This window comes from Pyxicephalus adspersus, chromosome 9 (genome assembly GCF_032062135.1).
Source record: "Pyxicephalus adspersus chromosome 9, UCB_Pads_2.0, whole genome shotgun sequence".
Classification (NCBI taxonomy): Eukaryota; Metazoa; Chordata; class Amphibia; order Anura; family Pyxicephalidae; genus Pyxicephalus; species Pyxicephalus adspersus.
In genome coordinates this window covers 40,490,173-40,506,680 of record NC_092866.1, presented here as the reverse complement: position 1 = coordinate 40,506,680, position 16,508 = coordinate 40,490,173, and the positions used below count along the sequence as shown (strand labels likewise).

Genomic DNA, 16,508 nt, shown 5'->3' with positions numbered 1-16,508 from the left:
GATAGGCAGTGCCACCACAAGATTGATGAGTGGAGGCTTCCATCCACAATGTGACACTCCAAGTTAACCCTGATGGGGTTTCCCTACACTCTGAAGTCCATACTTGGTAATCTGTTCACATGTAAACAAGTGTAGAAACATTAAAGATGTAAAATGTCAAGGCCAAGGGTATTCCTATTCTTACTATAGAGTTTACCTTTTTTGCCCACTACTTTTTATTAATATTAGTATTTATTATCTGTTAGTATTTATTACAGAAATTAGAGAAGACATTTTTTTTAACATACTTGAAGCACTCTGGTTTGTGTATAGAAGTATATTGCCTTCTTTACTTTTTATGGTTGTAACTTCTACAACTGTAATTTTCCAAGTTTATGTATTGTTACGTGTGCTGGGTCTAAGCCCATTTCTAAAAATAATCTGAAATAAGTAACCAAACGCAGTGTAACAGATGTGAGAATTAGTCATGTCGTTGAGTGGAAGCTGCCTTGGACTCTATGAGCAAATAGCCATTTATGGTGTCAAGAATAATTCCGTCATCTTTTTTTTTACCGAAAGAGGCAACAATCTTGTCTGGTTTTATTACTGCTTTATTACGCTTTGGCAAATACACTGAAATGTTGGTTGCCACTAGAAAAGAAACAGAAATTTCCCAGTCAAAACACCTGTTTCAGTGAAAGCTCTGAATGATGGGTTTCCTGCAGCTTTGCAAAGATTTCCTCCACTTTCTTCTGTTTCTCTGAAGCAGAAAGTGATATTCTTGCTAAAGTAATTTCCCATCATTTCCTATCCCTGTCTTGTCAAGTAAAGGATTGGAAAATCTCCATAATGGGGACATACTGTGGATAGTAGTAAAAGCAGAATCCAGGTTTTTATTCTTCAGCATACTACCTAAATTCATTTTTTTAGCTCAGTAAAATGCATAATTACATAGGAACCCAAAAGATGGCAGCTATCAGTTTCAATTTTGACTATTTGGTAGTATCCTACAGAACCCAATTCTTCACTTGAAACTATTGTGAAATTGCAGCCATGACATTTTTACAGTGGTCATTGAGATAGACAAGTGAGTTCAATGTTCTAAGTCTTAGGAGGGTACAGGTAGGGGTACCACTAGCCTAACAATAAACCCTATTAAAGTATTTGGGGCCTTATTTGCTAATAAAATGTGTCTATTTTCAAAGCTAATAGGCATGTGCCTATTAGGGGGGGTGCCTTAATTATGTAGATTTAGCCAGGTTTATCCAGGCATGTGGCTTTGATGGACAACAAAGAGAGGGGCAGTGAGAACAAGGTCCCCTCTTTCTGTACCAGACCAGGTCCCATGGATAATTTTTTGTTAGGTCATGATGTTGAGGGACAGTACATCTCTCCCAAATTCAGACCCCCAAAAAGAATGTGAGGCTTGTTGGGGCATTATGGATGAATCTGGAAGCCCCCTTAATCAAGGTGTCCTCCCTGTCTTCCGCTAATGAGATATCACTGGCCATATTTTATCATTGATATCACTGATATTCCCAACACAATTGATGCCCATTTTACCACCGTTGATTTTAGTTTAAAAGTCAAGCAAAGCTACAGTGCATTAAAGGTCAAATCTGCTAAAATTTCCATGGGTCTTAAAAACCTAAACCACAAAATTTTGGTCCAAATTAGGGTAGAACCCAAACCTCATTCTTAAACAGGAAAGTTTGTAAGAGTCTGTACAGTACTATTTCACGTTCATGCCAGATTATTTAGAACATTTGTAAACCATTGCATTTTTTATTCAAGTACCTGGAAATCATGCCTGCATGATTCTCTCTAACTTGTATTGACCTAGCATATTATACTAGAACCAAACTCCCATACAGCTGCCAAAAACCTAATAAAAAAGCATTCAATGCCATGTAATAAATTCTTTGGCCACTATTTTGACATTGGTGCTGTGCCCTGATGGCCCCTGTTGTTGGCACTAGCTTCATGGTCCTGGCGCATATTTCACCTGTTTTCAACTTCCTCACTTTCCAACCTTTCATACCTCACACAAAAGCAGAACTAAAGCCATGCATCTTACCTATCTGTGTTCCAGTGCATGGCGCCATCTTTCCTCTCTTCTTTCTCCTACAGACGATCATTGGCCATCCTGGGATGACAAAACTGACCTGGACATGACTGACATGGAAGGGAAACTACAATTTGCTGGCTTTCTTTGCCAACCAACGCTGACGCTGTGTGTTCCAGTTTTGATGCTAGAAACAGGGAAAAATCTCTTGTTCCTTTCTGCAATAATGGACCCTTTAATGAAATTTATTTCCACTTTAAGTTGACCAAATATCCTGAACACAAATCAAAAATCAAGTCAAGATTTCTGCACTTCCACAGCAGCAAGGGAAGGTGAATTTGTCCTAATATGTACAACAAAAAGATACTTTTGAGCTGTATGTTTGGTGTGCATTTTGGATTCATACAACCAGTAGCAGAGCTAGTGTGGTCCTAGTAATACAACTGACTTTTCTTGTAATGAAAGGGAACCATAAGTCTTCACACTTGATTGATCATCAAGTTTCAGACAGGACCCTTAAAGAATTCAAGTGAAAAAATAGGAAAAAAACAAATTACACCTTTTGTCTAAAGTAGGGGTCCTCAAACTTTTTAAACAAAGGGTCAGTTCAATGTCCTACAGACATAAGGGGGCCAGACTGTGGCAAGTGAGAGTAAGACATTCCCCAGTGTCAGTGGATGTAAACAATGCCTTGCAATGGTAGAAAAAACAATGACCTTCAGCCTGTGGTTACAGGGAGGAACCATGCCCCATCGTTTGTGTAATTGAGTGTAATACTGTCTTTTAGGTGAAGAAATATTGCTCCAAGGGTCAGTTAAAGGTAAGCAAAGGACTACTTGCAGCCCACAAGTCACAGTTTGGGGACCCCCTGGTCTAAAGCAGCTGGAAGTTTTGGTGGTCCGCTGCTCTGTCCCCCGTATGGACACAACCCGCCCACTCTCCCATTGCAGGCTTAGACCTGCTTGCTAAACATCCTGGGGGGACAGTAGCGCAGGGTTGTGGACACAACCTTTTCTTGGTTACATAGTCACGTTAAAAAAACGCACAAGACCATCAAGTTCAACCCAACTTTTAATTAAAGCTGTCCAATGAAGTTGAACATGATTAGTGTATAGTAAAAGGGCAGGCTTCTTTCTGTTTTGGTAAATAAAAGGTTGCATTGCTTCTTGAAGCTTCATAAACTTTTTATTATTTTCAAGCTTCTGTAAAAACAAGCTTTTGTTTTGCTGCCTCAATTGGAGATTTTCCTTTACGTTCTGTCTTGACACAGTAATTGAGTGGAAACTCCTCAGAAGTCAAAACAGTTGTTGCAAGAATGGGTCACTTTTTTTAGTGAAGACCTGAAAAATGCTGGATTTTCTACACTTTTCTAAGTCTCAATGATTATGGTGTACCTATGAATGTCTGACCCCTACATCTTTAATCTCCTAACTGACTCAGAGACTTATATGCTTGTATCATATGAGCCTGTCTATATTTAATGTAAAGCGCTGCGTTATATGTTGGTGCTATATAAATCCTGTTTATTATTATTATTATTATTATTATTATTAATAATAATAATAATAATAATAATAATATTTATAGCAAATATCCCCTGCATTACCCGTTTCTTTAGGTAACATCAGACACTAGAACACTCCCCCCACTAGTAGCCCTTGATATTAATCTGCTGCCTTTGTAGGTAAAGCATTGAATATTTTCTGTCTTGGGCATTGATTGTCCAAAGCCTTTGGCCTGAAAATATATATTAGTAAGCTAGATTTTCTGTATTTGTTAATAGAAAAAAAGGACCAATTTCAAGCAACTTTCTGAATCCCCAAAAGAATTCCTGTTCACCATGTTTCTGATTCCAAATCCATCCAACCATAAAAGCCTATGATGACCCAGTATCTTTGGTGCTTCCAAGAAACAGCTTAATTTCATACTAATATTCATGAAGTTTAAGCTTGGATTTATTTACGACATCAATGTCACAAGATAAACACATACCCCAGAACCTGTCTTTTCAAAATAACTGAATCTGAATTCTAATAGCCTATAGTACTAGCCAGGTGCTTCCATTAGCAAATCTGTGCTAATGAAAAATGGAAATTGACTGGTTAATGTGGTTAATTCATCAAATTTAATTACCACTGCAATTTCTATAAATTAGCCCTAGTGCTTTCTGTGAGCCTGAAAAGTACATTGAATCTTCAGATGTTAAAGGGTGCCTATAGAGTATTTACAGTAATTACACAGTGTGGGCAATTTTTAAAATTTGTACCTGAAAGTATTTTTTTAAATACCTTTCAGTCATTTTCTTGTCTGAAGCCTTTCTTAAAAATAATTCTACTGTTTTCATTCTGGTCAGACCTGACCTATCAACCTATAGACAGGGGACTTGTAATTCACACTAAATGTGCATTATTATTAAAAGGGAAGTAAAACCTGACCATCTGTAACAACTATGGATGTCTCTCTCTCTCTCTTATACATCCTATATATTTAATATTTATTTATATTTACAAACTATACATAGATATACTGTCAGAGCATCAATATCTAAATGCCCCCTACTCTCTGCTGCAAAAAATGAATAGCCTGGTAAACCTCACAATAAGTGTTTTATACTGTAGATATACACCATCCTGTTTTCTATGGATTGCAATTTACTATTTCTTTTGTCTTTCAGCAGTATTGCCAACTTTCTCTATTGGGTATAACAGTGTACCTGCACTAATACAGAATCACCCAACCATGAGAAGGACAGACACAGTATAGTCAGCATAGTCAGCAAACCCAATCCCTTATACTTAATGTTCTGTTTCACATCATGCATCATTGACACTCATGCATAACAATGATTCTAAATTTATGTCAACCTGGAAATACAACACAGCAGGTCTATAAAGGCTTCTGAATGATTCCTCATGGTTTGGATTCACTGCTGATAAGGGTAGGAGGACTAGAAAAAATGAATTCACTTAGCCTGTGAAGGAAGAATACTTTTCCCATTATAGACAAAACAGCAGAGGTACACAGTCAAAATAACATAAAAGATACCATATTTTCTCTGTGTGTATATATATATATATATATATATATATATATATATATATATAAAGCAAAACACATTGCAACATTGTGCCCATTGAAGTTACCTTATGCTGGCACTTTACATAACATAAAATATTAGCAAACATGCAAAAAAGCAATATAAATCCAAGCTATGGCACACTTACCTCTGTATACACATAAAGTGGGAGGACCAAGACAGCCAGAAGAAGATCAGCTACAGCCAGGCTAACTATGAAATAATTGGTGGTGGTTTTTAGGGCTTTCTCTGTACAGACACTAAGACACACTAATACATTTCCACAGATGATAAATACAATCAGTATGAGTCCAAAGACCAAGGCCAGATAGTTATAGTGAGTATCTCCTGAAGACTCAGAAGTTTGGTTAGAGTTATTTCTGTGCATGGCTTCCTTACTGCGCTAAGACCCAACTGTCCCATCAAAGCAAAAAAGCATACACCTAAATGGACTTCTTTCTTCAGCACTTTCCCTCTTTTTCCTTTGTCTTCCAGAAAGAGTAGCTTGTCCCATGGAGAATTCATCTATTTCCTCTTTATTTGTAGGGATGGTCTCCTTGAGTAGATCATAAGTTCCTTTTTCTTGCACATAGATCCTCAACACTGTGGTCTTCAGACTTACTTTCCATTTTCTTCTTGACTATAACCAAGGGGTTAAATTCCTCCAAAATAAAGACTGGATTTACAAGAAGGTTAAGGGTAACCTTAAAAGTAGATGTTGACCTGTTGATGAGGAGCTTTGGGGCTTTTGAAGGTTGTCCACATGTTGAAGACCCCCAGAAGACTTGACAGCCCAGGTGACAGCTGATTGTGGTCTCCCTATGATCAATGCAGAGAGAAATTCCTTGCTATTCTTCTCTGTGAAGAACTGAATGATCCCAAGGTGATTAATCTGCAAGTGGGTCGCCTACAGGAGAAGAAAGCCGATTAAGGTAGAGAGGGTTTGTCCAGGAGCTTCTCCAATCAGCAGAAAGATCTGGGAACTGCTCACATCCCAACACAAAGCCTGGCTTAGTTTAGCTGTGAGCCTATTGATGTGACAGCAGTACAGGGAGGGAGCCCAATGTCTGAGCTCTGTCACCTGGCTCCTACATATATACACTGCATGGAGGATGTCTGGCACATTTATTCTAGATGATAATAAACAATCATTGCATGTGCTGCTTTATGGGAAAGCACACAGAAAAAATGACTGAGTTTTCTGTATATATTCTAAAGCATTAGCATGCATGCAGATTAGAATTTGTGACTTTCTGATTTTATTTATTTGCAGGGTGATTGCAGGGTGTTTTAGTAATGAGGTCAAAGACAACCAAGCAACTAGAATTTTCAATAGGTCAGCAATTTCTTTATTTTCTTCCCTATGTATACTTACTATTCTCTACATTTACCAGTGATCAGTCTGCAGAATCAGCCTATTTTTTGCTGTTAAAGTTCCAATTGCTAAACTCTCTTTTAAAAAGTATGGCAGTATGCTAATGCAGAGACTACAAGGATCTTTGAATGACTGACCATGAAAAAATGGTTTTGGTGGAGATGAGCTCTTAAAGGGCATTGTGCAGTGATGCTATTAGCAAAGCAGGGGTTAACTTAAAGCTGAACTCCAGCCTTTTATTTACTCTTGCAAGGTTGTATAGACTCCTCTCCTATACTGAAGTTGCTTACAATGGTTTCACTGCACACAGTGTGCATTAGAAATGACAGTAGGACAGGCAGAACCTGACCCATTTCCTGGATGCTGGAGATCTAACATAATTTAACCCTTTCCTCCCAGCCATACTGTCTCTATACCCAGTACACACTAACACTTTTCATTACAGCACCCTACAATATGTTAACAGAATCAGATAAATAAATAATAAAAGTAGTGACAAATATAAAGTGTGCGACACTTAAAAGATCTGCCCGTGGGGAGCTTATAGGAAGGTAGATTGCACAGGTAACATATTCTCAGCCAGCAATATTGCACAATTTCAAATATGCTCCAAATAGTGGTTTTAAAGCAATGTTCTAAGACAGGTTGTCAGTTGTCATTGCTGAACTCTCTTTTGAAAATGCTTGTTTCCTGGCTTATAACAAGGAGTCCTGACTTTCTTACTGCATGCTTGTTTTAGATCAGTGTTTCTCAACTAGGGTTCCTCCAGAGTTGCTAGGGGTTCCCTAAGTAAAAAGCAATTTGTGCCTCTCAGGTCAGTTTAAGTGACACCAATGATTCTTTTGGCTATCTGTATGGGTGACATTTTCCCCACTTGCCAGCAATGTAAGAGGCATTCTTCCTACTGACCATCACAATAAAATATAATGAACTGTGGATGTTGTGGTCATAGCAAAGGTTTCCCAAGGGTATTAATGTTATATCAAGGTTTCCCTTATGTTATAGAGGTTGAGAAACTCTGTTCTAGAGAGAAACAAACAAAATAGTTTTTAGGGTGATAGGGAATGGCAGTTTACATATCGCTCTCAGTAAAGTTTTCTGTGTAGTTTAGGAAACTAGATTAGTTAAATTTTTTATGCTATGTTCCTATTCACTGTCTTTTGGAGACCACAATAAAAATCTAGAGGAACCCTATTTCTAACCCTGCTGTTCCTTTTTTTATTCATAACCTATTAAACCATTAGCTGTAGTTCAACTTTTATTTTCCCAATATAAACCTTGTACAAAACATATTTAATTAGGGGTATTATGTATAAATGACAGTTATGGCCTCCTGCCTATACACATAGGGGATTTTTACTATAACTGTGCTGGCATTTGGTGGTTCAGATACCCCAAAAGAAAGCAGGTTATGGTGGATAACTATCTGATGTCACAGAATTGCTCTCAATATAATTAGTCTAAGTGCCGAAACCTGTCAGTGGTGGGTTGATATAGCTAGTGCCCCATATACCTTCACAGTGTGGTCAGAGGTTGTGCGCTGCTCTACGTAGTGAATAAGCAAAATTTATTTTTATACTTACACACAAATTGCCTTTATATCAGATCATGTCTGGCTCTGCTGTTTCTCGTCGTAAGTGCCTAAACAACCCTGATTCATTTTTTTATATCTGTGGCAGTTTCACCATTCCCAGTCAAAGGGCAAACATCAGCACATTTGTAGAGCAAGCCTATTTGGCATATTTCAAAGTTAAACTTGGTGATCAAAATAAGTCTTGGGCCCCTCATAAGGTGTGCAAACAGTGTGTCGAGGGTTTACAGATGTGGACAAAGGGAACACGTGATAGGATGCCATTTGGTATACCTATGGTTTGGTGAGAGCTAGGAAATCATTTCAGTGACTGTTACTTTTGTATACTGAAAACTTCAGGATATAACAAGAAAAATAAATGTAACATGGAGTATCCTAGTCTTCCATCGGCTATACACTCAGTGGCTCATTCAAATGAAACCCCAGTGCCGGTTTTTGTTACACTACCCTCTCTTAAAGAACATGATTATGGTGATAAACTAGGTGACAACAATGATGAAGAGTTTTAAATTGACGAGGACTCTCTTTGTAAAAGATTTGATCAGCATAAGTTGAGTGATTTGGCACGTGAATTGGGACTATCGAAGAAGGTTTCAGAACCCCTAGCATCAGGACTGTGTGAGAAAAACTTACTTAAAAAAGGAACGAAGGTATCGTACTTTCGAACCACAGAAATTGCATTTCTGCAGTACTTTAGAACTAATAGTGGCTTTGTGTATTTCCATAACATACCTGGTTTAATGGAGAAATTGGAAATTCTAATCTATAACTCAACTGAATGGCAACCATTCATCGATAGCTCAAAGCGGAGCATAAAGTGTGTCCTCCTTCACAATCGAAAAATATTTAGGTCAGTCCCAACTGGCCATTCAGTTTCTGAATAAAGAATATGCAGACATAAAGAGAGTCATTGAGTTGTTGCAATATCACCAGCACAATTGAGTCTTAAAATGGTATGCTTCCTGTTATCTGTACATGTGGGACAGCAGAGCTCGTGGGAGGCATTGGGTGGAAAGGAATTGGCCTCTAAGATCTGCCCTAAAACCAGATGATCCAAAAATTCTACATGAGCCACTTCTTGATAGAAAGAATATTATATTCCCGCCTTTGCACATGAAACTGGGTCTGATGAAGCAGTTGGTTAAAGCTTTGCCAACTGAAGGAGACTGTTTCAAGTACCTAATTTTGTCATTTCCTAGCGTAGCATCCAGCAGGATTGTCCTAACACTAACACTCCAGGAAAAGCTATAGGTGTAAATTTCTACCTTAACTGCTCACCCGATTAATTTTCAAATGTTTTACTGTGAAAAAAATGTCAGGGTAACAATAAATCTTTTATATGAACAAAAGAAATTTAAATAAACACTACATTCATGTTATTATTTAATTATTTTTTCATTGTTTGTACAATTTTTTTAACAAAAATGGAGGGTACCCTGTATCGTAAAAACTGGTTAGCAAAAATCTGGGGTAATTTCTGGATTCACCACCCAAAAATTAGTAAAAAAACAAGTGTAAAATCTAACTCAACAAAAAATGCGTTCCCCAGTGGTATTGACTAAGTATTATAATGAATGGTCTTACTGACCATTTGAGTGGCGTGGAATGCAGGAGGAGGTTGAGCTTCTTGCTAACTTCCTGGGTGAAGAAGTGAGAATTTTAGAAATGTCCAGGTTTTGGGGTATTAAGTACATCATCCATCAATCCGCCATGATGGACTGATGAATGAACATTGTGCACTCCTATGGAGAAGATCACAGTGGGGGTGTCACTTGCTCATGCTCACCCCTCCCCTCTCCATAGAACAGAAGGGCACTCTGTGTGTACACATAAAGATCTTTCCAGCAACAGTATTCTCATGTGAGCTTAACTTATACTTTAAACTTATGAAATGTCAATTGCCAGAACCAGCCTGGCAGCTCAGTGTCCATGAGACAGTGAAATCATACCACTTTAACCATTTCAAGTATTTATTGTTAAACAGGTGCCTGTTCCTAGAAGTAACTATGGTGTGGCAAATCTATTGAAGCAGAGAAAAATGTTTAACTTTAGTTTTTCTTAAACTTTTTTTTAGGTTTTAGTAATAGGTTTAGGTTTCAGTAATTAGGCTGCTAGTTTTTCTTTAACATCCATGCAACAATTCTGATCACAAGTAAAAAAAGGTGTGAGCAAAGCTTGCTAAAAAGGAAAGGAAAAAACGTCTTGGTAAAAGGGATGAGTTTGCTGTAACCTTTGTTAACAAGCATCTAAGCTGCAGATTACATTAACTCTTTCACTGCAGATTAAGACTCAGTTGAAGTCTTTCAGAAGGATGAACAGTTATTAGTGAAATTAACAAAAGAAGAGGTAAAGGCATATAACACCCTGGAATGAAGGTGAGGATAGCCAGCAATTATCTCATTAGCATTAACAAGGATCTGTAAAGGCACGTTAGTAATCTGACATTAGGGTTTTATTTTGTGGATGTGATAAAAGAATTCTTGACATAAATCAGTCCAAGCTTAATGGCTGAGCTTCACAAGGATATATATCAGCCAACCGCTGGTGCTGGAAAAAAAAATAATGTGCCCAGTGTTTGTTCTAGAGGCCAAATATCAGCCTACCACCGGGACTCCAGTTCTGATTCTCAGATTTATTTATCCTTAAAAAAAACTTTAAATTAGGCTGCACTGCTTCTAATAATATATATCTGACAAAGAATAAGCATTTGAATTAGGATAGTCATAGTGGAGTCAGTGAAGCCATTGGATGAACATAATACCCAGGGAACTAGTATTATAAAGCCTGGCTCAACAATCCCCCATACACAGCTCCAACTTTCTGAAAAAGATCACCTTATTCTAACCTTTATTTGTCCAATTTTCAGACCAGGTCACTGGTGTCTAGCTACTTTCTCTGTGTTGATTGTTGTGCTTTATACATAATTACACGATTGCTGCATTGTTTAGGATTACTGTGGATGACATGCTTCTGGAGAGCATAACCATGATGGCCAGATCTAACAGTAAGTGGGTTTGATGATACTAGAGAGAGCTTTTTTGGATTCGCACCTTACCTTACTCCCTTCCTTCAAAAAGGGCTGTAAGGAAATGTAAGGAGTGGAATTTTGCTGAGGCTTGGAGGTAAATTATTTATGTGCTGTTGCTATGTTTTGTAGATGATTGAGTTATGTTGAAACTAGTTGTACCCTTCTTATCAGTAAACTAATGTCTGCTTCCTCCTCCCTTCATCCATTTATCTGTTCCCTTGACAAGAATATTCTGTTCTAAGAAAACCACAAGGACATTTGTCATAGTCATGTGATCATGCACTGATCATGCCTTTGAACTGGTATATAAACTCTGTGCAAACAATAAAGTTTTGAGAGTGATTTAACCACATGCTAGCATGATGTCGTTATCGCTCTCCCAGCGCTGAAGGCAGAAATCACTCACCAGAGGGTCCAGAAGTGGTCCGGGACTACTTACCACCATAACAATTTGGTGTCAGAAGTGGGATGGATGTCCAATGAATGTCAGATAATGTTAGTAATTACAAATAGATTTAGCAGATGGGTAGAAGCTTTTGTAGTCAGGAAAGAAAATGCAAGGACAGTGGCTAAGATACTATGCAAGGAGATTATCCCTAGATTTAGATGCCCATTGAGAATACGCTCAGACAATGGCACTCCATTCACTTCTAAAGTTAGGCAGGAGAATTCGAAAATGATGAACATAGAATGGAAGTTCCAAATGACATATCACCGCCAAAGTGCAGGAGTAGTAGAAAGGATGAATAGGATAGTAAAAGAAAAACTGAGGAAAGCGACAGGAGGGACCCTTTATAAATGGGACCAATATTTGCCAGCTGTACTAGCTGAAATAAGAATGACACCAAAATCCTGTCAATAAATAATTCCCCTTTGAAAATTTATTGGGACGCCCATTCCCCACCCCTTGGGTCAAAGAACCCTTTATCTTACTACTGGAGACTTACAACAAATGCAGGATCAATATGTAGCTAAGGTAATTGAAAAGCTAAACAGCAACTATGGAGATGTCTCTCTCTCTCATTTCCTCTACCTACAGATCAACCGACGCACCCATTCAAGCCTGGAGACAGTGTTGGTTAAAGCCCTGCACAAATCCTTGGATCTGCCCTTTGGACCCCTGGTCACCGTGCAAGCCATTACTAGAACAGCCGTACTGACCAGTGGAGTACCCACCTAGATACATGCCTCAAAAGTGAAAAAGGCACCGCCGATCCAGAGCCAGGATGATGCTTCTTGATCCACGAGTACCAACCGGGATGCTTGTTTGCAGTATTGGAGCCCTAATGGTCATATTCTGTCTTGTTTGGGTCACAACAACTTGCCACTATCACCCACATGATTTGCCCTTCATTTGTCTCCAATCAAGCCATAACCCAAAGAATGACTCTGCCCTGTCTATGCACCGGCGCGGACTTGAGTATAGTGAATGGACTGACTTCCGGGGTAACATATGGGAACGTCTTGCCAAAGAAATATATAAAAGCTCTAGTTTTTGCTTTTCTGATATGCATAGTACTCAAGATATGTTAACGTCCTGTTTGATTGCTCTCTCCACTCCACTCAGAATACTACTTAGAGTCTTTAGCAATATCTACAATGACACTCATGTTACTGAAAGTGATATACGTTTACTTCATGACCCATATACCTTTTGCAATAACTGTAAAACCTATGATTTCCTGAAAAATGTATGATATTTACACATACTATTAATATTACCCAGGGAGATGTATGTTACTGTATGACTTGCAACCGCTCTGAAATATCCCACTGTAGGATATTAGCATTACGGAAAGTCACAAACTTCCAAAATTTTACCTCCCATTCTTTTCGCTTATGTAAGCAAACTTCAAAGGATTGCACAGGTGTTCATAACCCTGTACTGTAATTCCACTCAATTGTCCCCTAGCCATTATCAACATGTTAAATTACCCACAAGCTGGTTGTGGTCCTGTGAAAACACAACTTATAACTATATCCCGACTAACATCTCTGGAGGACCCTGCACTTTCTCAAGAATAGCCCTAGCCATGGGTCAGAAGAAACAATTATCACCCATGCGTATAAACCTATGCCCCTAGCTGTAAGTGACACATGTTCAGCTGACCTACATTTACTATCCAAAACAGAAGTTGTGGCCTTAGCTGCTTCAATTGTAGGTGTCCCAGGACTTTCAGTAGCTACATACACTGACCTCACACACCTGGCTTGTATAGTAGCAAAGGGACTTAAAACTTCCCTTGCCCTATCCGGATAATTGACTGATTATACTAATGCTAAGAAAGGCATCTTACAAAATCGAGCACCCATTGACTATTTGTTACTTAAACATAATGTTGGTTGTGAACATTTTGCAGGAATGTGTTATTTTAACATGACGGATCACTCAGAATCTGTCCACAATGCGATTAACACTCTTAAGGATCTTGCTGAAGATATTAAACCAAATAGCGATTTTGGGTTGTTTGACTAGTTAAGGAATCTATTTCCCAACATTGGATTATGGATAAAGCCATTTATAGCTGTAATGCACCTGGGCACACAAACCACAGCCAACTCCAAGAATCCTTTTATCATGCTTTATTGTCATCATAAAACAAGACAAGGGTTATTCACAGATGATCAGTCCGATAAGCGTGGTACAGAAGGGTAAGGCAATGGCAGGTCAGGAACAATCCGAGGTCAGGGCAGGCAGCAGGCAAGAGTAGTCACAAACAATCCAAGGTCAGGGCAGGTGGAGTTCAGGCAGAATAAGGTATCAGACCGGGTTGCTATTGGTAACGACAACAGGTTAATATGAACCAACACAGAGAACGCACCCAAGCACACTGTACACACAGAGGCTTATAGCAGGCAATGGTGTTCAGGACAGGTTCTCCTTAAATGGCCATGGTGCTCAATGACCTTGCGGCACCTGGCTCCATTTGATTGGAGGATAACTGAATCCCCTGCAGAAAATTCAAACTAACTATGTCCCGCCCTGCGGCGAGGCAGCTGGGTGCCTCACCCCCGGGGGGTACAAGAGGCACGCGTGGTAGCGCACGCACCGCTTCCAACAGCACCCCTGGGATGTGCCCTACTTTGCACATCCGCAGGAGTGCTGAGAACAAGACTTTCTCTGTTCATGTCTATAGGGATGCTGGGGATGCCGCCTGGCTGAACATTAGTTCGGCTAGAACGGATCCCTCTGCCTGCAGGGAGAGACACGCTGCAAGCAGGGTAGCAGCCTCGGCAACGCTGCCTGCTGCAGCGGCACTTCCCTCCCCGACTGTGATCCCCAGGGACGCCGCGGGCTCAGTGGAAAGGTATGTTTCTTACAATAGCTTTTCTCTTTACTATCATCGGTATATGTATCTTTGCATGCTGCTGTGTACAATGTACTCCTATATTATTGTCAATATGCAAATCAAAATCACTCCCTCAAGTTATGTATGCCCAAAAACATGAAGCTGTATTTGTATGTAAAGGAACAAAGGTGAGGAAGTAGTTATCTTTTGTTAAAGGATAAAAGGAGGGAAATGTTGGAGTTAAATTATTTTTGTGCTTTTGCTATGTTTTGTAGATGATTGAGTTATGTTGAAACTAGTTGTACACTTCATTTTAGTAAACTAATGTCTGCTTCCCACCTTTTACCTTGAAACTCTCCCCTTCCTCCCTTCGTCTATTTATCTGTTCCCTTGACATGAATATTTTGTTCTAAGAAAACCACAAGGACATTTGTCATGTCTGCTAGTTGTCTATAGTCACGCAATCATGCACTGATCATGCCTTTGAACTGGTATATAAACCCTGTGCAAACAATAACGTTTTGGGAGTGATGTAACTATATGTGTTAAGGCGATTTCTGCTGATCCCAAATCAGTTTCCCTCTCTCTCGTGGCTTTTGTTTTCAACGCGCTGGGAGCAATTAATAACACACATGCAGCTCAAGCATGTAGTTATATCACTTCTCAAAACTTTATTATCACATTGCAGTTTATATAGTTAGACAGCAGGGTGGAAGGCACTTTAGTAGTTAGTCAATAACAAGAAACTTAATTAACAACTTCGCTGAGCAAGATGTTTCAAAGTAAGAAGCCTCATGGTAAGGATGGAGCAAATATTGACTTACTGATAAGAAGGATATAACTAGTTTTGACACAACTCAATTGTCTACAAAATAAAGCAAAAAACAACTTAACTTTAAGACTCAGCAAAATTACATTCCTTACTTCCTTACAATATGCTAGCGTGGTGTCGTTATCGCTCTCCCAACGCTGAAGGCAGAAATCACTGAGCAGAGGGTCCAGAAGTGGTCTGGGACTACTTACCCCCATAACAAGGGCCAGAGGGGAAGATGGTCTACTGGTTGAAGTGTACATAAAGTACCTATACCCCTACTTCCACATCTCTTGACAATATTGCAAGAATGGAGCTCAGACGTCTTTCATATATGAGTTTTGGGTGGTTATCCCGAAACTTGATACAAATCCGTTTAAACCTGATCCTTACCCCTCCAACTACTGCAACAAATATCAGTCATGTATTTCCATACATTCAGTCCATTACCCAAAACATAAGGAATGGCAATATTCACTGCATAGTCTGCTATAAACATTGTTATTTGCACAAGCGATTATACCCCTGGCTCCTTCCATTAGGCAAAATCCTAACATTGCAGGCTTTACCAGATAGGATGGGAAGGGTAAAATAATACTGTATGCTGGTAAAGTTCTCCTATTTCTTAAAGACACCTCATCCTGGCTAGAACTAATCATGATGTCTGTCATTTGCAACCACTATTTAATATACAGCGCTGCGTAATATGTTGGCGCTATAAAAATCCTGTTTATTATTATTATTATTATTATTATTATTAATAATAATAATAATAATGATAATAATAATAATAATAGTAATAATAAAAATGACACAGATTTGTCTCCGGTTTGCCACTTCACCAAGTCCAGCAGCCTGTCCCCACATCCGACAGAGCAAAATTGTTGACCATCCGAGGGTGATCACAAACGACATTGAACCTTCATTCAATTTTACCTAATTACAGGCTGAGTTACCTATTACTCACCAGTATAAAAGGTAACCTTTAGAAGGATTATATGGCTTTATTGTAAGGTACATAAGTTACACATAAACACACACACTGTTTCCATAAAACTATAGGAAAACAGAGGTCATACTGCATTCTGATTTTCCTCTATTCATACCCAGTATCAGGTATCTGTCCACTGACACTGCTCTAACACACTATTCAAGACTGAACAACTTACTGTGGTCAGTATCTATTTATTAAAGTTCTTCAATGAAATGGGAAATGTTGAGAACCTATTGTGGGTTTTTATTGATGGCTGTGTCTTCAGATCCAGGTGACATGACTCTCATTTTGTGTTCTAA

At 38.8% G+C, this 16,508-nt stretch overlaps 1 protein-coding gene across 1 annotated transcript in view; it reads right to left on the bottom strand.

Moving 5' to 3' along the window:
* Positions 1-6,021, bottom strand: part of DRD4 (dopamine receptor D4) — a 38,423-nt gene extending 32,402 nt beyond the window's left edge. Inside the window, exon 1 of the mRNA XM_072421664.1 lies at positions 5,269-6,021. Coding sequence (XP_072277765.1) covers positions 5,269-5,508 — 240 coding nt within the window. The 5' untranslated portion in view covers positions 5,509-6,021. The remainder of the gene's footprint in view (positions 1-5,268) is intronic.
* Positions 6,022-16,508: the final 10,487 nt, after the last annotated feature.